The 23,457-nt window shown below is 41.6% G+C and overlaps 1 protein-coding gene across 7 annotated transcripts in view; it reads right to left on the minus strand.

Annotated features, from left to right (window-relative positions):
- Window positions 1-21,220, minus strand: part of KIDINS220 (kinase D interacting substrate 220) — a 90,024-nt gene extending 68,804 nt beyond the window's left edge. For 4 of the 7 annotated variants that reach the window (XM_032496979.1, XM_032496977.1, XM_032496976.1 and 1 more), the window contains exons 1-7: window positions 21,063-21,220; window positions 10,655-10,798; window positions 6,863-6,961; window positions 5,675-5,773; window positions 3,842-3,940; window positions 2,847-2,948; window positions 835-933 (exon numbers count right to left, since the gene is read on the minus strand). In XM_032496979.1, the coding sequence (XP_032352870.1) occupies window positions 835-933; window positions 2,847-2,948; window positions 3,842-3,940; window positions 5,675-5,773; window positions 6,863-6,961; window positions 10,655-10,762 (606 nt within the window). In that variant the 5' untranslated portion in view covers window positions 10,763-10,798; window positions 21,063-21,220. The remainder of the gene's footprint in view (window positions 1-834; window positions 934-2,846; window positions 2,949-3,841; window positions 3,941-5,674; window positions 5,774-6,862; window positions 6,962-10,654; window positions 10,799-21,062) is intronic. The other 3 variants (XM_014565315.2, XM_032496978.1, XM_014565313.2) reach the window with 1 other exon arrangement.
- Window positions 21,221-23,457: the final 2,237 nt, after the last annotated feature.

Genomic DNA, 23,457 nt, shown 5'->3' on the forward strand with positions numbered 1-23,457 from the left:
TTATACATCCCCTGAAGGTCAGCAATTAGTAGCTCCTGTCAACATGGAAAACAGGAGGAGCTAGCTGGTATTATGCCAAGAAGTCAAGCATGATTTTGAGTTCACTTTTGTTACACAGCAGCCAGAGATTTGGTAGCAACTCTTCTCAGCATCCTTTATGATCCGTCTCATATAATACTTAATTATGTAAATAGAAGTCTGTATTGTTTCCTGTGCACAAATGTCATCTCCTTTAACCATATTCTTACAAGCTCAAGAGAAAAGCAGCCTGACAGGCTTCTCCAGTATCCCCAGCACGTCTGGCACAAGGCTGGGTGCACAGCAGGTACTCAATAAGGAATCAATAACTGCTAGTCAGTAACATACACGGAACCAACTTTTAAGCTTTTCTAGATGTTGATCACTGATTTTTGACTTTTTCAAATCTGTCTATTAGAGAAGGAAAACAAGTCACAGATAAAAATATCAAAAAATTATATTATTTTTACATTGTAAAGAAAAGATATTTTAACAGAACAAAAATTCTTTCCACGGCAGTATTTCAAACTATTTGATCTGGGGAGTATTATAATTACCCTAAGATTATTAAAAGATGTTCTGTATAGTTTTAGCCTCCCAAAATTTATGTGCATTAGCAATAAATCCTTAAAAGCACATGTTTATGATACATAATATTTATAATATATCTATCAGGTTAAATGAAAGTATTTGCTTTTTAAGCACCATTTAAGAACTGCAGGGAAATTTTTCTTGGCATATAATAAGGAAAAAATATCCTCTCTCTTAAAACTAATTATCTCCACCACCAGTGGTTAAAGTAGAAAAGATACTTACAGCTCCTTCTTGATCAACATCAGCTCCCATGGCCAATAAATGTTTGACACATTCCAAATGGCCCTTTCGTGCAGCCCAAACCAAAGGGGTGGTTCCATACTGTTAAAAAATAATAAATTCATAATTATTATCAAAGGTATATGAAAAGAAACTAGCTCTCAACATAGAGTATTCACAGATTAATGTTTACATCAATCATATAATCCCAGACATATTTCTCCCATTTTATTTTTGAATAGATGGTTAACTACTTCATGAAATGTATTTTAACCAACTTTAACTGTTACAATCAGTGACAATTTTTCCACCACAAAGTCACATAGGCTCTAATTTCTAATAAGCTTTCTTTACTTTCCTTATCTTGTGAAATACAATCTGAAGTCCAACAGTCTGACTATAGTCAAAAATAGTAACACCCAAGTGCCAAACATGGTTCTAGCTACTTTATGTGGGTTAACTCATGTAATCCTTATCACAGGAGTAAGTACAAATCACAGTATCACATTTTCACAGATGAGCAAATGAGGCCCTGAGAAGTTAATCACAGGCTCAAAGTCACAAAGCTACTAGGAGGCGGAGCAAGATCCATGAACCCAACAAGCCTGGCTTCAGTCTGAGCTCCTCACCACCAACCACCCCAGACCAGCTCTATACTTGACAAAGTAAACTTCAGCCCAGAAACTGCACTCACAAGCACCTTCCGCTGGAACATGATTCAAAAGACATCAGAGAATACAAATCATGCATAAAAGCGATGCTTTATCTTTGGGGAGTCTGGCAAATGAGAGATAATATGAATACTCACTGTGACTTTTACCTACATAGGAGACTGCAGATTGAAACGAACATTTAATAAATGCCTACTTTTTATACCAGCCTCGACCAACAGAACTTTTGTGCACTACTGGAGGTGTGGACAGAGAACACGGACAGGATGGAACAAGGAGCATCCAAGCTGACTAGGTAAGTAAAGGAGACTGAACAAAGAAGACAACATCTCAACTGAGCCTTGAAAAAATACACAGGAGTTCATCAGGCAGAGGAGGTAGTAACACTCCTAGCAGAGGGAACAGAATAAACACACACACACACACACACACACACACTTCATAGAAACTCGTGAAAGTTCACAGAATGGTAGACAATCTTTTGTCTAAAAGCATAGTGCATACGGAGAGAAGCAGCAAGAAGTACACCTGGGAGGACAGACGGGGAAACTGAGAAGTCTAGGCTTTGTCCTGGAACTGCAGGAGCCATCAAAGCTCCCCAAAAGCAAGAAAGAATGACACAATTAAATACATACTTATTAACTATTTGTGGGATTAACGATTGCAAAAAACGAATAGAATCAAATCCTGGGAGCCTTCTGGAGCTGCTAGCACACAGGCTGAGGGTGACCGGTGAACGCAGGCTAAGCAGACGAGGAGGAGAGGGCACTCCACACTATGAAAGAGCACGGGCAAGGCGTGCAGGCCTGAGAACAGACGCGTTCAGGAACCTGCATCATTTGATAGTTCAGCATGCAAGGTAGCTTAAGGGTATAGATAGCAGGAAAAAGGGCAGCAAGGATTATCTTTATACATCAGGCATCAACAGATTTGATGTCTTTAGGATTCCAAGTATGAGAGAGAGAGAGAACAAAATGAATTTTAAAAGGTCATCTGGCAACAATACAGAGAAAGCAGACAGGACCAAAGGTAGAAAGAAGAGTTATAATAGAAAACTTCAAATAATGAAGCTAGAGAAGCACCCCCATCTATTTTCCCAAGAATGATGAACGTGATATAAAAAACAATGGAAGGACACTTAGTACGTATTTAACACCTAGAAGGAACCCACCTATGAGATGTCAGTCTACACAAAATACATTAAGTCTATATAAAATACATTAATATATATAAACATAAGGTATGTCAGAGCAGCCTCATGAGATCATATGAAAATACTTGTAAGTTAGACACACTGAGTGGACATAATATGAACTGGAACCTGGAAAGACCCTGCTGACCTACCTTATCAGAGCAGTTGACTTTAGCACCGTTTTGCAGCAAAAGATGCACTATATCTGCATGGCCTCTCCCTGCTGCCCAAATGATGGGATAAACACTGTACTGCTGGGAGACAGGTAGGTGGGCAGTAGGGAGACAGGAGGGAGAGAAAAGGTCTTTTAGGTGGATATTTACAACACATCTCCTAAGAAGAGGAAATAACAAAGGGAGTAATACAAAGTCGTATCTTTAAAATTCAAGTTGCAGACCATTCTCCACTTTAAAAATACACATAATGCTCATAATACATAACCGGGAACAAAGATGTACTCGACCTTAAATAACTATACATTATGAACACATGTATTCTTATAGAGTCAACACATTCAATGTGATTATCTAACAGGTAAGACTAATAAGAATGTGAAACCTTTCTTTATAATCCTTCCATTAACTGAAATAAAACCATTTCTTTTTCTCAGTCTTACTGAGGTATAACTGACAAATAAAGTTATAAGAAATTTAGAGTGCACCATGTGATGATTGACATACATATACATTGTGAAGGGAAACCCCTCATCAATAAAACAACTAACCTGCAGTCTGAGATCAAGTCTCAAGCAAAGTAATAAGGCAGGTACTACTACCTACAAGAATGTACAGAAAAGTGGTATGGACACGGTATGGTCTCCCTTCTTTAAGAAAAGTTTAGATTGAGAATGCATACTCACTGAAAACAGGCAAGACTTAAGGATTTCAAAATCTCCTTTTGAAAATGTTATATAGTTATAATTAATATTTAAGCTCCAAGAGTTGCCTTTTTGTTGACAAAAAAAGAGAAATTAGTTTGAGAAAAAACTTCATTGTGTTTTTTCTCTCATTATGTTTTGAAATCACATTCTGCATTATTATCTTTAGTAAGATCTAGATCATTTTTATTCATTATGAAGTCCAGCCTTAAGTATTCTCTAAAACAACTGACCACTTATATCACAGATGAGTTTTTTCTCAACGCTTACCAGACCAGTGACGCTTGGGTTGGCACCATGAGAAAGAAGCAACTCCACCACCTCAGTGCGGCCTTTATAACACGCCCACATGAGAGCCGTCCATCCTCCCTGAAGGGAAAAAACACGGTGGCGGGAGGGAAATAGAACACTGGATTGTCTCCAAGCACACAGATGTCATTAATAAAGGTCCTTTTGTGAATATGCTTTACAAAATCACTGTTCTAAGAAATCACTACTCTGTTGTTTTAAATACCCAAGTTCCCAGAGGAATAGACAACAGTATATTCAAATCTCTTAAGTCCGGAAATGATTGTCCAAAGCTTGCATTATATCATGGAAACTGAAATAGGAAACATTCATGCTGGACTCCTCCAAATTTCCAAGACTTATTTTGGCTGTCTGAATATTTTCCTTCAGAAAATATTCTATGTTCCTAGATAGTCACCTCCAGAGAACTAAAACAGTTTAAGAAACCACTTTTTACAAATCTTGCTAAGTTTTTACACATTTTCGTAATGTGTACTTCACAGTCCCTAACTCCCTGGCTAATATACATGGAAGAGTCATAGAGGAGACAGCCTCCGGAGAAAGCAGACCTGGGCTCAAACCTCAGTCTGGCTGCTTAAGAGCTGAGTGACTTTGGGCAAAGAGTACTTCTTCGAGCTTCAATTTCCTGAACTGTATACACTGAGAACAAAATGAACCCTTAGCCCATAGGATTCTTCTGAGAAGTGAATTAGAGAGGTTATAAAGCATGGAAAGGGACCAGGCATAGAATGGGCACCTAATATTAATTCATCTGGTAAACTGGTATGGTGCCTTAATAAAATGCTGAGAACTAGGTAATTCCAAGAATTTCCCAACTACTTTATATACCAATAAGGTAAGAACATCACATTTTACTCTCACCTGACATCTCCATCCCTCACCTAGATTACTGGCATCAGTAACTTTCTCCCTAGACTTTTATATCCATGCACTTCAAATTTTTTAGAAATAGGGAGGATACAAATGGTTCTGCATCTTTCTATAAAAATCAGTACACCAGGCACTTCACTAAATTTTGAGAATAAATATAAGGCTGCAGAGGTAAGAACACTGTGTAAGTCACACTGTACAACACAGTATTAAGTGCAGGATGGTGGAGTGCTGCAGCTTCTTAAAAATTCAGACCACCTGTCCTTCATAAAGCATCATCAGCAAAGTAATACATTACATCAAGGCAGTTCAATTCCTTCCTCTTATCTCCTGTTAAAATTAACTTTTGAAAAGGCTGAACATTTTGCAGAAAAAATAAGCCATAAATGATCACTTTCTTCACCTTTGTGCTTTAAGCAGATGTCAAGATCAAGTAAGAGCTGAGATAATTAAGGATCATATCTCATTAAACTTGTAATGTGCACAGACAGTATATCTGAACACAATTACATTTACAAATAAATTTAAAAGTATTACTCTGAAAATTGTAATTTAAACAACTGAAAATATTTTAAAAACTATACTACTATACTATGTCCCTCTTAAAATTCTTCTTAACGGGAACACCTCTCTCGTAAGTTCTAAAACACTGATACATTATAAAGGGTAATGAGTTGTTTTAACAATATTTCAGAATTTTAAACTCTGAAATAAACAGAAAATGATGACTAAGAATATTCTAAAAGAGGTACATTGTATCACCTGGGTTTTAAAACATTCCTGAGGGTCATTTCAATGCCCAATCCCAAATCCTAAAAGCATTATTGTAACATCACCCCATACCTAAAAATGAAAGATTTCACACATATTTATTACTGTTAACAAGATTTCAGCTAATTAATAACATATAAAGCACATACATACCATGTCACGGTGCTCCAAGTTGACCCCGCATTTAAGCAGTTCTTCCACAATGTGCAGGTGCCCCTCTTTCGATGCTGATATAAGCGCTGTCCAGTTATCCTTGAATACACAGACACAAATGTTATCATTTCAAAACCAAAAATAGCATTCCAAAGTGAGGAGAAATACATTTGAATTTACATACCAGATGATCATACCAAATGGACATGACGTGACCCTCTCTAAACTGTTCTAAAACAACACTGAGGCGTAAGCTCTGATAAGAAGTTAGACCTGTCTCCCCGTACAACTACAGTGTGTAGGAATGGTTTCCCGGGTGCTTGTTCAGTCTTTTCACTGGACTTCTAATCACATATCGTGTTTTTTAAAAAGGAGAAAAGATGACTATCAAAACCTCAAAGCTAATCCTCGCGGCTAGCAGCCGTCACTATAACCTGAAATGAAAGAGCCTGTTGTCAGATCTCAGAGCACATTTACAAACTACTAAACTGAAGTGACCCCATGTGATGAGTTCAGAAACTGTGATAAAGAACTATTCTCCTTTATTCTTTAAATAAAGGTTATAAGTATCCTATCCTAACTTTTATTCATGAGTGGACTGTAAAAGCTAATTCAGATGATCATTCAGTTAAAGTCATCAATTTAATATCACCAATATGAATCATAAAAACAAATATTAAAAAAACCCAGATGTGTGACCCTGAAAAACAATTCCTGGGAAGAAAGGAAGTAAGAGGAGATGTAAGCCTCCTGGAACAGTGATTTATCCCCCAGAAGTGGCATCAGGAGGGACCATGTCTTTCTGGCTTATCATCTGTAATGATGCTTATAATAATAAGATACCATTACGGGGAGACACTTCACAGTGTAATACATACACGGGTATCTTCTCAGTCAGCATTTAATTTATGTTTACGTGCTCCTTGTTTAGCCAGTGCAACCTACACATGAAAGACATGACGAGCTGAGCCCTTTCGTTGAAAGTAACCATTTCTCCTGTATTACTTCTTTCAAAAAATTAACAGTGTATTACTAGGCAAAGATGGGATACAGCTAAAGTACAAGCTGTAATCTATTACTTTTGGATCACTTCCTAAAAACAAATAGCTAAGGTAAGGAAAAGAAAAAGACAAATGAGTATTTCAATATATTGATATATTTCAATATATCAAATATTTCAATATATACCAAATCTTCCAAATTGCAATTAGCTCCATTCTTAATTAATTCTTTCACTATTTCCAGATTGCCTTGTTCAGCAGCTATCATCAAAGGAGTCTGGCCGCACTGCAGACAGAAAAGACACAGAGAACTCGTCAATGTGCTGTGCTTAGCTGAAATACCAGTTATACATATATACTGTACTTGAATTTTCATGATGTTATGTTAAGTGCTGTTTACAGTACTGCATTAATTTAGAATCACCTTTGAACTCTTATCCATTTACTAATAATTATTTACTAATAATGTAAAAGTCAAACAGAAGATGAAATGTTTTTACGACAGTATTAGTGATCTGGTTTTGGCACTGCAATTTTATTCAAAATAAGTAAACACAAATAATATCAGCACTGAAAAGAATTACCACAGTATCTGTAAAAATCTTAGGATAGCTATGGTAACCAAATTCTCTAACAATACAGTTAAAATATGATACAGAATGTGGTTTTATTGTATATATGTTTTATCAGGACTACAGGGAGAAAAGTAAAACAGTAAATCTCAAAATACATGTTTTGTATATATTACACAGTTTTTTTAAGCCTTTCTTTATAACCTTAATTCATTAATCCCCTACTAGTTCCATCAGAGAGGCCCAGCCTGTGTGCCCGGAACGAGTCACAGCAGGAAGAGACAGTGCCCGCTCAGCCGGGGGCAGCGGGGCAGGCCTGGGCAGCTGGCTGCTGGGGCAGGTTACCCCAGCTGGCCTCTCTGCCGCGAGCGCAGCACACACACTGTCACCTTCTGTAAGTGGTGCGATGTGAAACAGGTTAGAAGCTACTTCAGTGGGACTAAAGGTGCTAAAACATACTAAGGTATATGAGAAAAAATTTACACGAATAATTCGGTTCCCTTAGACACCTACTTACTGAATGTCTATCAGTGTGCGGCAAAATACCTGTGATTTTTCAAAATGCCAATTTGACAACATTCCACTGCTTAAAACCCTCATAGTTTTCCTACTGCTCCTTTGGATAACCACCAAAATCCTTACATGCCTGTGGCCTAGGAAAACCCTGACTGGTGGAGAGACCACAGCAGGGCTACCTTGAAACCTCGTCTGTGCCTGGCCACTCCCTCCTCACCAATGTGCCCCCCAGCTCCTTCCCACCTCTGGGCCCTCAAAGTCGTCCCTCTATCACACCCAACCAACTACCACCTACACAGCAGCTCCTGGGTCAAACATTAACCTGTCAGGGAAGCCTTGCTACCCTCCTCTAATTTCATTTAGTATACTAATCCTTGTTTGTAATTACACTTTTATTTGTGTGATTAACATCTGATTATTGTGTTTCCCCAAAATGCCCTAAACTCCCTGAGCGTGGGAAGCATGTCTGTCTGTCTGTTTAAAATTGCATCCCCAGTGGGGGACAGTGGCTGCCACACAGGTACTCAGATATTTGTTGAGTAAATGAGTGAGCAAACTCTGAAAGAATTTAAAAATCTGTTAGTGGCAACATACACACAAGCAAATAATTACAGTAACTGGCAAAATACAACAGATGCTACTATAAGAATACAAGTAAACAGAAACACAAATACTGAGTGACTAAATACAAAAGTACATCAAAATTAAATACAGACACTCATGTCACGATGGATACTAAATTATATGTGGTAGTCACATGTCATTCACCCAGGGTCATTAGGGAATGAGATATTATGCATAGATTTTTCTAGGTGAAGAAGTTTAACCTTTAAACATTAAATTTGATTATAACTTTTATGACAACCATTATTTTAAAAAGCAGTGCACACACGCTACTTATTAAGCAATTACCTTAAACATTATGTTTATGATTCTGAGTCATAACTACAGACATCAATTATTAGCCTAGGCTTGCCTCTGTCAGCTCTAATGTCTGTGACTTACTTTCTACAGCATCCTTCTCCCTTCTAATCAGCTGGTATAAAAAGTGAGACATCAAAGTCACTGGTATAATATATAAATTAAAGCCAATTAATTGAATCTATGACCCTTAAGGATATATAAACTGTACATCAGTTTTCAAAATTGTAATTCCAAAGACTCAGGAGTTTTCTGTTAACTTGAAATACTGAAAATATAGAAATTATCCTTAGATGAATTATTCTGAAGGCTGAAAGAAAGGCAAAAGAGCATAAACAGATCATAGTTTGAAGTCAGCAAAACAGGGTTCCATTTAGATTTCACCAGATAGTATCTTGGATAGGAAATTGAGGGATTAAGTCATTTATCTGTAAGTCAAGATAAATAACAGTATAGTTCTTTATAGTGCTATTCAACTTAAATGAGCTAAATGTACAGAACTATTATCATATTTGCATAAATATTCAATAAAAACATTAGGTATCATAATTGTATTGCAATAATAAAATTTTTATATCACAATTTCTTTAATGACAGTTAACATTTAATTAAATTAGGTACCCCCATGTCAAAAAAATAATAACAAAGTAATAATTATTGATTTAGCAGCTTTAAAAACATTTACAGTATTTGCATGCCCATGTTCACAGCAGCACTACTCGCGATAGCCAAGAGGAGGAAACACCCCAAATGCCTGTCAGTGGATGAATGGATAAACACACGCAGTGCAGTGTTATTCAGCTTTAATAAGGAAGGGAATCTTGTCTAATATGGATGAACCTCAAGGATATTATACTAAATGAAGTAAGTCAGTCACTAGAAGACAAACACTGTACGGTTCCACTTACGTGAGGTACCTAGAGCAGTCAAATTCACAGAAACAAAGTGTAATGGTGGTTACCAGGGGCAGGGGGAGGTGAAAACAGGGAATTGTTTCATGGTTATGGGGTTTCAGGTTTGAAAAAGTTCTGGAGATACATCACAATAATGATTACTTAACACTGCTGAACATCACTGAACTGTACAATGAAAAATGGTTAAGATGGAAATTTTACGTTATGTGCTTTACCCACTTAAAAAAATCATAAATAAAACTCTGCATGTCTGCACACACAGACACATCCATGTGCACACATATACATACATTAGTGTAAAACTGAAATCATTTCTTATTCACTTTACTCACTGGCAAAATAAATTACAGTGTTGAAAATACAATTCTAAGAAAAAGAATTATTTTTCTTAAGTTTGATAAAACATACATACTTTGCCACATAAAAAATTTATACATAAAATTTATTAGTCCCCAAAATGCTGCAGCTTGGTTGTTCATGAGGAAATAATCAACATTTTGCTTGTTTATATTATTGAATAGAAATATCTAATGCAAGTTAATGAAAATGTTAAGTACATACTTACATGTCTTATTAAGCAGAACACATGACTTATATAACTGTCTCTAAAGATGCAGGGCCTTTAACATCCCAAGGCGTGTGGAATGAACAATTCAGGAAAAGAGCTGAGTCCCCAAGAAAGAAAATATTTCAAAAAGTCCTAATTTTGTCTGGTTAATCTATTTATAGAAAGATTGGGTCTAGAAGCTCTTCTAAAGCTTCCTAGAAACACTTTTGATTTTAATAATTAAGCTTCTTGAATATTGATTATTCTATTTGGGAAGAAAAAGCCAGTCGTAAGTCTCAATCATAAACCTAAATCATAAATCAAAAATTCAACATTCAATCATTTGTGTAAATTCAAATGTATTCCAAAAATACACAATTTGAAGTACTTTTAACAATTTAAAAATTATATCAATATTACGGAGGGTAAGAACTACACATTTCTTACTTACAGTAGGTAGTCAACAAATATTTGTGAAAAGAATGTAAATTTTAGAAGCTTGGTCTCACCTCATTTCTCTCATCTACATCTTTGCATTTTTCAAGAAGAGCTTTCAAAGCAGGGATATTTTCTTCTTCCACATAATTTATTACGCTCTGTGATATCAGAACTGACATCTTCACAGAAAGCTACAGTCTTCTTTATTCCAATACCTGTTAAAGCAGATTAGATAAAATACACATAATTTGTGATTAGAAAAAAAAAGTTACTATTAACTATATTACTATTCTTAAACTTAAACTTATACAATACAGCCCTACTGGCAGAAGTGAAAACAGAGCCCCAGAACTCAGCTTCTGAATGCCCCCTCCTCTCTTCCCAAGAGTCAAACTCATCTCACTTTTAACTCATCCAAACCCCAAACTCCAGACCCATCCCCCAAGCCCTCCTCCTCCTCACCACCCACAAATAAGAGAAACTGCTCCCCTGATCCTCCTGCTAAGTTCTCCATCTCAGTAGCTGACATGGCCACTACAGCTCCATTCTTCCAAGGCCAAAACCTTGGAATTATCCATGACTTATCTCGTCTTCCTATACCACATGCCATCTATTAGCAAATCCTTTGGTTCCACCTATAAAATGGATTTCGCATCTGACTACTACTCACCAGCTCCATCACAACCACCCTGGTCCAGCCACTGTGACCTCTCACCTAGATCCCAACTGCCTCCATTTTGCCTTTCCCACCATCTATCCTCCACAAGGCAACCACAGTGATCTTTTGAAAACATAAGCTGAACCAGAGCTTCTTAAAGCATAACATACATCAGAATCACTTAGAAAACCTGTAAAACACAGATGCCTGGGCCCTTCCCTTAGAGATGCTGACAAGTAGGTCCAGGTGCGGCCCCTGACAAGTCCCCAGGTGATGCAGCAGCTGCTGACTGAAGAACCACATCTTGAACCATTCCAAGTCAGATTACATCCTCCCCTTCTCAAAGCCCTCAAGATAAAATCAAATGTTCTAGTTTGGCCTTGGTGACTGACCAGGTAACCGCACACACACCCCACCACAGCACTCCCAGCACTCCCACCCCCTTGCCCTGGCGCTTACCAACATCAAAAATACAAAGTGTCATGTTTACTGTCCCCCTACCACAACAAGAACGTAAGTTCCAAAAAAGTAATCAGTAGTAATCAGATCTGTTCTATTCAACTGAACATCCAAACCAAATAAACAAATAAACATACAAAGCTCAACTCATACTTTGCACCAAATACATATATAACCCAAAACTGACCTGAATGTGATATCTAAAAGTACAAAACTCCTAGAAAAAAAACATAAGATGATTTTGGATTAAGCAGATTTCTTCGCTGTAACACTACAAGTACAGTTCTCGAAAAGACTGATAAATCTGAGATCATTAAAATTTAAAACTTTTTTCTGTTAAGAGAATAAAATTTGAGGCTGGTGACTCCTTTTTTCCTTCCCTTCTTCCCCCCTCTTGAACAGGAATGTCTGTCATTGGAATCCCACGCCTGTCCCCTCACTGTACCTTTGTCAAAATTCAAAACCGAACACTACAAAGGGTCAATTTTACCTGTAAACTGTACCTCAATAATACCGTGTTTTTTTAAATCCTCGAAAAAGTTACACTTGATCCAGTGACTTCACTTAATAGCTAAAAACACAAGAAACATGGACAAAGATTTTACATTTAACACAATTTTATTCAGAAGAACAAAAAACTTAGAGGAAAGATTACATAAATTATGATATAGTCACACCGTGGAATAGCACACAGGCATCAAAATGTTTCCCAAAAATGGACAGAAAAATGCTTGTGATATATTAAGTATCACAAAAAATAAATTAAAAGAAAAAAGTGTCTCAATTATTTAAAATACACACATTTTTAAATGCTGAAATGAAACAGATCAAATGGTAATGGTATTAATGTAATTTTTATTTTCCTTAGAAACTTTATTTCCTAATTTTCTAGAATGTGATGCTTCCATCATCAGAAACCAGTAAGAGATTTTTATTAATGGTCACCACCAACATCCAGCACCTGCATCTGTCCCCACCTTTTGCAGGATCAAGTCTAACATCTCAGTGAGGCATCAGCTTCTGGCTCTATCTACCACCCTTCTCTCTTCTACAAGCCCCTCCCCATCCACAGCCAGGCCAAGCTGAACCGCTCAAAGTTGCCCCTACCTGCCATGCTTCTCCAAAACCTGCCTTCCCTCAACTTGCCCCCACCATGGAACACCACCCTCACATCCACGCTACCAAGGCATCTACTGCTCTCTCAACAGTCACCATTTTCTGTCCAATTTACCTCCCAATGTCTGAGATCAGCCAACCCCACTCACAGTGCCTTAGTTTCAGGCCTTCACCGTCTACACTAAAGGTGCAAGAAACAAATTTAAACTAGCTTATGAAAAACTAAAAAAAAATTAAGGATACTAGTTTATTTCCAAAAACCACGCCATGGGAAAGGTGAGAGCCACTGAACCTCAAATGCCAGCAGAATTCTCATTCCCTACTGGCTTAGTCCACTTCGAGTACAGACCAACTTCTTCTACACAAATGGGAGTGAGGCTGCCAACAACTCTCTAAACCCAAATCAGATAGTTTGTAAAGTTAAAGAAAGCACACTATTCCTTGTTCCCAAATCCAAAAATCCCAGTAAAGGACTCTGCACAGATTATGTCCCGTGCCAATCTGGAACACAGTCAAAGGGCTGGAAGGGCTACAAGGTCACATAATACTGGCCCTGTTTCCAGAAAAAAGGAAACTGTTGTGACCTAGGTACCTGTCCTAAAAATGCGTCTCACACCACAGATCAATGTGACAGTGTCCCAACTTGTATCTCCTCCCTCCTGTCTTTTTTCCATCCAATACAGTGGCCACACTAAAGCAAGAGTGATCTAAATACACTCCTCTTAGAATCCTTCTGTTAGTTTCCAAAAAATTCTTGCTGGGAGAAGAGAAGGTGATGGCTTTATTATGCACCAGTTATTCAAGGAACTGAAGTCCTTAAGTCTTTCAACGCCGTTGTAAAGATTCAGTTCTATAACTCCTATGAAACACTTTGCTCTGTGAAGAGCAATGAGGAGTCATGAACTCAGTTCTTGACTGTGACGGTGCAGGCACGCAGCTCCTTCACAATATGGACCCATCTTACCACTGCAGTCTCATCTCTTTCTCCACTTCCCAACCCTCCTACCCTCTACCCCTACCCACTTGCCCACTCACACCCACACTTCAGCTCTGGCCAGACTCACCTACTTGCAGCTCCTTGGCTGCCCCAGGCTTTCTTCTTTCCAGGCCTTTGCATTTTCTTCCCCCTCAGCTTAGAAGGCCCATCCTCCACACATATGCCTCAACACCTTGTATGCCTCCTTGAGGACGTGGTTCTAACATTATCTTCTCCCAGAAGCCTTCAGTAACTGGCTGCTGACTCTAAGCTGGGCCAGTGCCCCTGCTCCGGGACACCTCCACACCCTGTGCATACACTGAAACTGCCCATACCACACTCAACTGTCCGTCTTCCTTATCCTTGTCCACATCGCCCTGAAACCGTAAGTTACTGAGGCAGGACCCACCTTAAATCTAACACAACGCCCACCCAGTAAGAGCTGAGAAAGAGAAAAGCTGCCCCTGAGTGCCAGGAGCTGGCCTGGCACACACAGCAAGACCTTGGAGCTCTCACATGAACATGAACAATCTCAAAAAACACCAACAGATAAGGTCACTGTGCGACCATGATGTCAAGACCAAAACAAGACCACCTGAGAATCATACCTGAACAAAGACAAAAACATGAACACTGTTCAGCCTTCAGTTTCAACGTTCTCTCTTCAAAAAGGCCTTCTTCAAGTGTAGCTTAGTGTAGCGGTTAAAAGGATGGACCCCAGAACCAGACGGCCTAGGTCTCTCTCCTGATTTTACTACTTAATGTTTAATCACTGGGCTAGTTACTTCAACTTAGTGTCTAAATTTCACCATCTTTAAGTAACTGCATAGTTCTGTGCAAAGGGATTAACACGGTACCTAATACACACAAACTCCGTAACTATTAGCTGTTTTACATACTAATAGAATATGAACACTTCTTAAGTACCCTTTCTTAGTGGATTCCCCTAACTTGGATTTTTGTCTATCATAGGATCTTTTTCATTTTTTTCATAGGATCCTTCATTATTTTCTCCACAGCACTTTTCTAAACTTATAATTTACATATCTACCTATTTAATAACTGTCTCTCCCACTAGGATATAAGCTTTATAAGAGAAAGGACTACTGTCTTTTATTTTATACCAAATACCCAAATCCTTGCATAGTTCCTGGCCCCTAGAAGACACTATTTCTTGAATGAATGTGTATCATTTCAGTCTAGGGTCCAAAGCAGTTTCTGTCTAATGGGAATATAAGGTTGTACATTCTTCTGCACAATTAGTTAGAAAATTAATGTCTTAATGTCATTTTTGGAAAAGGCAGATACAGCCAATATCAAGGCTAGGGAAAAAAAATCTCTATGTTGCAGTAAGCTAATTTTCAGGACTTGCAAACAAATTTAACAGAATAATAAAAAAAATTTGGTATATTCAAAATGCTTTCACAAAAAGGCTAAATGGTTAGTAGACAGATACACTATATAACTTTTCTCCATTACAAACTATACCAAAGCAACAATAGTGACCCGTGTTTGCCCAACACTAATTTTTGTACCCTCCAGATGATGACACATAAATTCCTGAATGTGGTCCTCCTAACTCCAGCCTCCTCTTCCCGTCTTTCCATTTAAGCACTGACCCAACATGTAGTTCCTAGAACCTTCCCTGTGTGTGTGTGCACACTCCTGGGCCTGGATGGCAGTCCCTGCCACCTCCACAATCTTCTCTCTATACAAAAGCCAGAGTGATCCTCCTGAATCATCAGTCTTATTATGACATCCTGTGCCCGAAACTCCCCAACAAGTTGTCCTCTCTCTCAAAATAAAATCCCAGATCCTTACCATGGTCTAGAAGACCCTGCTTGATCTCTTCCACCCCCTCTGCCACCTCCTTTTCTCCTTCATTTTGCTCAGGCCACACAGGGTTTCTGCTCACCTGTCATGTGATCAGAGCTTCCTATCGCTGCGTATAAAGCAGCCATCATCCCCACTATCACTCCCCGCTCAATAACCCTGCTTTATTCCTCCATATAACGTGGAGCATCACTCAAGAAATCTTTTATTTCTTAGTTTTCTGTCTGCCTCCTCGTTCTCCACCCCACCTCAAAACTGCAGCCCGATGAGAGTACAGGCTATTTCTGTTTTGTTCGCTGCGGAAGCCCCAGCACGGGGAACAGAGCCCGGCGCACAGCAGGGCCCCTGTATCTCATAGCGCACACAAGGCCTCGGCTGACCCACACACCCAGAACGCCTGGACCAGCTTCCACATTCTCACAAACAGAAACACTACTTCAAAATCCAGCTCGGGGGTCACTTCCTCTGGGACCTCCTCCTCCTTTCTTCCACTCTTTCTGTCCTGCCCCGCCCTGGCCAGTTTCACCCAGTACACCTGTGTGTCACGCAAACTTGCAGTATTACGCTGACAATCAGGTATCACAATTATTAACTTACTTTGAAATCCTAGAATCAAGATCACATCTTACTCATCTTTTCACCCTCAGCAACTAAGTAAGGGCTTGGTACCTCATCAATAAATGGTTACGGGACTAACAGGAATATAATTACATAGACTATGTGCATCCTAAATTTTAATTTTACACTTGGTGAATCTGGTTAAGGCGTAAAAGAGAGTTCTTTGTACTATTCTTATAAGTCTTCTGTAAGTCTGCAATTACTTTAAAATAAGAAGTTTAAACACAAAGGTCTGACAAAGCCCTTATTTGGATCAAGTATTTTCCTTCACTACAATACCGCACAAGACCTGAATGAACACAGTAAGAAAAAGCAGCTACAGACATTGACCTCAATTGTCAAAAAAAAAAAAAAAAACACACACACACACACACACACAGATTGAGCAAGGGTAGGGTATAGCTCAGTGGTAAAGTACACACTTAGCATGCATGAGGTCCTGGGTTCAATCCCCAGTACCTCCATTGAAAAAATAATTACCTCCCTGCTAAATAAATGAAATTTTTTAAAGAACAAAGATTGAAATTCTTCAATTTTTCAAATCTTGTTACCTCTCTACCCCAATTCATTATATGGACTGCACGTGTATCACCCTCAGAGTAGATAAAGCTGTGAACAGTTATCACTTAGAGATAGTGACTAAGATTAAGACTTTAATTCCTTTAGACTAAGATTAAGCAGAAAATGGTAATAAAATAGTGGGAAAAAAAAATCTAAAATGAACCTGCTTTGCCTTAAGCTACTGGAAGGATACCCTTTAAACAAATCTACTAAAGAAAGGTGATCTATTTTTGTCATATAATTTGGAGAAAATGCATGCAATTCTACACAGCTGTAATTCACCAACAGTGCAATCTAATGACAGTTTCAGGTCTGTAATTTGCAACGCACTGTGCTTCGGGCTATCTCTGACAAGCTAAGACTATTTCTGCCCTACGGGGCTTACAGTTCTTTAAAGTACTGGAGGAGGAAAGGGGTGACTGGAAAAGAGGGAAATGGCTGAAACAAATTTGGTAAAATACTGGTCATTGTTGGTTGGAGTTGGGGGATGGGTACATGAGGGTTCACTATACGATTCTCTACTTTGTGTACGTGGGGGAAATACTACAGCAGGTTTGCTGATCGTTCAACATTAACACCTTGAATTCTGGTCATCTCTGCCCATCCACCCACCCATCTCTTCTCTATTGTTAAGTTTCCTAATGGGAGGAACTTCACAAGTCTTTCCTTCACAAATTCAGAAGCACCTAAAACAGCTTCTTGTGCATATTAAAGAACTGATTAATGTCTCCTGAACTGAATTTGATCAAGTCACATCTCTCAATTTAACAGATGAAAACAGTCTGCCCCAGCTGACAGTTACAAAATGACTCCCATTAGCCAGGCTTCTAACAAGGCCAGTCAAGCGTCTGAACTCGAGCGTGCCCAGTAAATCAGACTGCATCCCTTAAGGCCAGGTCTCCCCACCCCTCCCTCAGAGGCTCACGTTTGAATAGCCCTGCTTTCCCTCTGAAATAAATCCTTTAAAACAGGCTCCATTCTCAGCCATCTTAAAACAAATACCCTCGCCCCCACCTCCCACCCCTCTTTCCCATCATCTCAGACATTCCCTGTCAACTTCAAGCCGTTCCGCCTTCACCCCAACACAGTCCAGGATCTTCTCCCCTCAATCCCGAAAGACACTTCTGCCCAACCTACCGACAGCCCAGAGGTCTCAATTCCAATGTCACTTCCCCAGTGAGCTTTCCCAGACCATCCACTACCCTCCCAGGCCGGCTTAGGGCACCCGCCCTCCCTCCTCCTCACCTTCCTTCTCCATTCTCCCCCTCCCCCTCCCCCTCCCCCGTCCAGAGCAGTCTCACTTAAAGACACACTGTACTTCGTTGCAGTGACTGTGATCCCAGACAGGAAGCATGTCTGTTTTAGCCACCACTGTTTCCCTGATGCCTGACACATTTCCAGGAACACAGGAGGGGCTCAGCAGACACCAGGTGAATGAAGCCCAGAGGACAAGCTCTCATCTGTCCTGCAAATATCTTCTGGGCATCATTATGTGCAAGGCCCATGATAGCCTTCAGTGAATTCCTATCAAGCCTTCAATAAGCTAACTGTTCACCAGAAGACCTAAGAGATCGTCATCACGAGAACAGCATTTATATATCACTGTATACTTTTTGAGATGCTTTTATACCTACATTCTTACTTGATTTTCCAATACTCTTCAGCATTATTTCTCATTTTAGAGATGAGAAAACAGGTTTCATACACAAGTAACGAGCCCCACATAATTCAAAAAGCAAATGTTGTAGCACCCAGATAAATCCAGGTCATAATTTAGGTGCTGGAGAAACCAAAGTGCTATGAATAGAAGTCCCTACTCCCACTGGAATATCATGGAAGTATCACTCTGCGGTGATCCTCGAAGAATGGGTCCAATAGGTGGGAAATGAATGAAGGACATACCATACCAAAAACACCATGAAAAGAGATGGAGAGACTGCTGACTGAGTGACCATGTAGTGTATGTCCAGGAAACAATGAACAGCCTGTATGGGATGTGTAAGTAAAAAGTGAGGGTGGTTAGATCTGTGATCTCTTCAAGGATAAGCACTGTCTCTCTTTTGTTCACATGTCCCCAGAACCCTATTACAGACCCAGAGCAAGCAGAAAAATCATAGATAACCGAGAAATTGAGTAAGTGAATAGGGATACTAAAGATGCCTCTGCTGTAGGATGTCGCCTGCCCACAGCTCCTGCTATGCTCAACAGCCATGTTTTCCCTACCATCAGCCATGCCCAGGGATGAGCATATGAGGACACGTGACTGCTCAAAAAGATAAGCTGGGCCAATCAGATTTCTCTCTCTAGAACTGAAATTAGAAACCAGAGGCCCAGGCATTATGGGCCAGGGGCAAAATGATACACTTTTGAGACAGCCAGTCAGTAGAGAGAGAACCCAACAGAATGAATAGAGAAGTCTTCTCCTAAGTGAGAAAACAAATGTGGCCCCTAAGAGAGACACAGAAAGTGGAGTTGCCTTGGATCCTGATTTCTTGCTGATTCTGCCCTGTAAATCTCCTTTTCCTTGAGATAAAAGAGTAAATCTCTGTTCCTCGCCTTCTAACAGCCCTGACTGATACAGCGCAGAGAAAATGACAGTTCTTGAGCACAAGCAGGAAGAGGGGAATGGCACACTCACATGACCCTAGGAAAAGATTTCCCCCAGCAGCATACGCGGCCCAGAATCAGAGCCCTGGATACCAGTCAGAGAACCACCAAAAGAGCCCACAGGACAGGGGACAGGAGGCAGGGATGGAGAAGAAATGAGAGATATGAACTTAAACAGTATAAAATCCCCCATATTGGACCCTCTGACATACCAAAATATCCAGAGAGAATCAGGATGTAGAAATTTTTAAAAATTATGTGACTGGAAATGAAATAACAGGTCAAAGATGACCAGTTACCAAGCATAGGTGATGGAGGATGGTGCTGTCATTGATTAAAAACCGTGAAGTCAGGAGGAAGTCGGGACCTTTCTCTGCTTAGTTACTGGCCCCTTTCTCCCCACCACTCCTGCTGGGTGAACAAGGCCAGGCGGAATTTGAGGTGCTCCAGAATACCTGAGTTGGATAATTCACTCAGTATTTGGAAAGATAGATCCGGAAATCACTCAAACAGACTCTCAAACTTGCGTGCATCAAAGTTATTTGGGAAGCTTGTCAACACACATATTCCTTGGGCTTCTCCCCTAGAGAATCCCATTTAGTAGATCTGGGGCCCAGAAACTGACATTTTAACAAGCACCCAAAATGATTCTGATGAAGGTTTCCATGCTGGTAAAGCTAGAGAACAAAGAACACTTTACAGCTGCATTTCTCCATCGCGGGTGGCTCTGCATAAGGTCGCCTACGGTGCTTTAAAAAGTAGATGTCTGATCCTTCGTGTCGTCAAAGTGCGGGCAATGACAAAATGTATCAAAATCAGCCATCAGAAGGGATGATTCCTGAGCCACACCCCAGGCTCCGCTGAATGGGAATTCTGAGGGTAAGGCTAAGAAAGCTCCATTTTTTAACCAGTGCCCCTAGCGGCTAGCAGAAATGGCTCCACAAATAGTTAATAATAAGAAAATATTCATTGCTTTAAACCTTTCCATTTGGCAAAACAATTTGAAAAAAAAATAATCCAACATTGCTGGCTGACAAAGAAATCGCTTCCCTAAAAAAAGTCATGGAAGCATCATAATCAATGGCTTGCTGATATTTTGCTGATATAATGGCCTGCACAGGACAATGGAGGCCCTTATGAAAGCAAAGGGAGAAAAACCAAACAGCTCGTCCTTGGAAGCCCAGGGAAAGAAACCTCGAACGCCTGCCTTAGCGGTACCAGCTGAGGGAGTTCTCGAGGCGGCGGGTGCGCCGGATGCGGCTCCGCACAGAACACCTGCCCCCCACCACCCCCTCTCGGCCCCTGGGGAGGCTGACGGTCTGAGACAGCAAGGCCGAGAGCCTCCCGACGCTCCAGCAAGCGCAGACTCGCCCGGAAAGCCGGGCCCCGGGGCCCGGCCGCGGCCCCCACACCCACCCCGGGTCGCCCCTTCCCTACCTGCCCGCGGCCCCTCACGCGCAGTCGGCCTCGCCCCATACTCACCTGGCCACGGCCCCTTCCCCACGCGCTGCCTCACCGTTCCTCACCTGGCCTTCGCTCCCTCCCTCCCGGCCTCGCCCCGCTGTACTCCCGGCCACGGCCCCTCCCCGCCGGGCCTGGCCCCCGCCTCCTCTCTCTGCGGTCCCCACGCAAACCCGACCACCACACTGACCGTCTCACAACCCGGCCCGAGGACGGCGCCAACAACTCGGGCGGAAAGGGCCCGCTTTGCCGCAGGCGCTGTCAGAACACGGGAAAGGGAGAGACCGCGGCTTTCAGCGAGTCGCCCTCTACCTGGCGGCCATTTTCCTCCATCTCCCCGAACTGACAGATCACGTGGACGCGGGGCGGAGGGCGGGGCTCCGGTGGTCACGCCCACCTGTGGGCGTGGTCCAAGGGAGGCGGGACTGGAGGGGGCTGCGGGCGCGGGCTTAGCTGGTCGGGCCGGGCCGGGCCGGCAGGCAGGTGCCCGGAAGAGAGTTCTCTCTGGCCACCAAATAGGTGTATTTGACAAGGGCCCCAGGCAACACTCTTTCTTGTCAATGTCACCCTTCTTACTAGGATTAGTTTACAGTCCCTGTTCACCATATGCAGAGAAATAAACCACAATCATATCTTCAAGAGACCCTGCAACACATTGCAAATGGAGGCCAATTCAAATCCCTTCCTCCAGAATCCAGGACACCTGAGAGGTTTATACTCCGGGTCCAGGGTCCAGAGATCCCACCGCCTCCCCAGCTTTCTCACTCCCTTCTCTGCAGCCTGGCAGTCTGGCCTCACCCTGATCTCTACAGAAGGGACCTCTGACCTGCCTGCTTCCAAATGTGATTGACAGCTTTTCCACTCACGGCAGTTTTGTTCATGATACCCTCCTGGAAATGTTCCCCTCCCTGGGCTTCAGTGACTCTGATTCTCCTAGTTTTTGGCCTATTTCTCTGGCTGCTCCTCCCAGATTCCACCTCCCTTAAACTGGCTGATGTTTTCAGAATTCAACCCAAAGCTGGACTTGTCACCCCTCTGACCCAGTGTGATCCTCCTGTACTGACACTGTCAGGGGACCTGTCACCTGCCCCATCTACCAAGACAGGAATTGGGAAATCATACACCTCCTCCTCCTCCACCACTCCCTAAAGTCATCCAGCCCCCCACTGCCTGACAGTAGCTACTTTCGTCACCCCTGATCTGTTTAAAGCCTTCAGAAGCTCCCCACTAAGACTATACCAAAAGCCCCCAGCTACTGTCCCTGCCTCTGCTGGTGCCCCACTAACCATTTCCCCAGGAGATCAGGGAACATGTCACTTCTTTGATTAAACTCCCCAGCAGCCTTCCATTTCCACAGAAGAAATTCCCAAATAGTACTTAACCTGCAAGTCTCCTCAGGAGCTGGTCCCTGCCAGACGTCTTGCCATTGTCCTGTGCACTACTCTCCTCCCATCCTGCCCCCGCCCCCAGGCTGGAAAATACAGTTCCTGGACCATTGGGCCATGTTCTTTCTCATCTCCGCTTTGTTTCCAGAGTTTTGTTCCCTTTCCACTGGGTAGTCTCCCCTGCCTCTTGTCCAGCTGAGTCGAATAGATACATCCTATTTATTTTTCAGGATGCAGCCTAAGTGGTCCTCTCTGAGATAGCTTTCTGCATGACCTCAGGAAGGGTTCATCATTCCATCTGTCCTACGCCTCCGTCGCCGCTTTGGGGTGCCCTCTCGTCTCATGCACGCATTCTCCTTGTTGGCTTTTTCCTTGAGTTCCCAGATTAATCCACTGGGAGCTGCTTTTCAGTGGTGCCAAATCAGGATCATCTGTAGAAATTTTTAAAAATCAAAACTTGACACTTGGGGAATTTAACATATCTCCTTAGCTGATTCCACTGAAACACCATTCTCAGACTTGGTTTTTGTCCCATTGTGTCCAAATCAGTGATTTTAAATATGAATATCCTTTTTCAATGTCAAACCACTTGGCTGAGGGGAGGACCTACACCGGCTAGCCAGTAGCCTTTAAGTAACCACTGACTGTGAAAGCAACATGGGAATTAGAATCTGAGGTTTCATGGGGACCTGCAGCCCCAGCAAGGGAGCCGGTGCTCTAATTGTGATGAACCATCTGAAGCAGCAGCGAGGCACGTGACAGGCTTTCTGGATGAGTTTGCGAACACAAAGGGAAAATGTGGGTTACATATCAGAGGTTGGGCACCAGAAAATCCCAAGTGTGTTGGTCAGTGCGATGATGACTCAGGGTGACTGGGCTCTTGAGTCCCTGCGAGCTTCCCCTATGGGACACCACTGTGGGGAGAGCTGCCTCCATGAGAATCCTCCCCTTTCAACCCCACCTCACCACCGCCACCACCACCCCAGGCCCATCACCCTGGAATTTCTGGAACTCCAGCTGCATGTCCTGGTGGATGAAACTGCCCCTCCACAACAAGCCCAGGAGGTGGCTTTGTGCCGAGGCTGGGCTCTGCCCACAAGGTGTGAGCCGGACTGAGAGGCAGTGAGCCACACACACCTCTCTTGGGGACAGTTGGACTACAACTGTAAGGAAGGGCCGGGTGGGACAGGAAGCCGTGGT

Source organism: Camelus ferus, chromosome 15, assembly GCF_009834535.1.
Source record: "Camelus ferus isolate YT-003-E chromosome 15, BCGSAC_Cfer_1.0, whole genome shotgun sequence".
In the NCBI taxonomy this organism is placed as follows: domain Eukaryota; kingdom Metazoa; phylum Chordata; class Mammalia; order Artiodactyla; family Camelidae; genus Camelus; species Camelus ferus.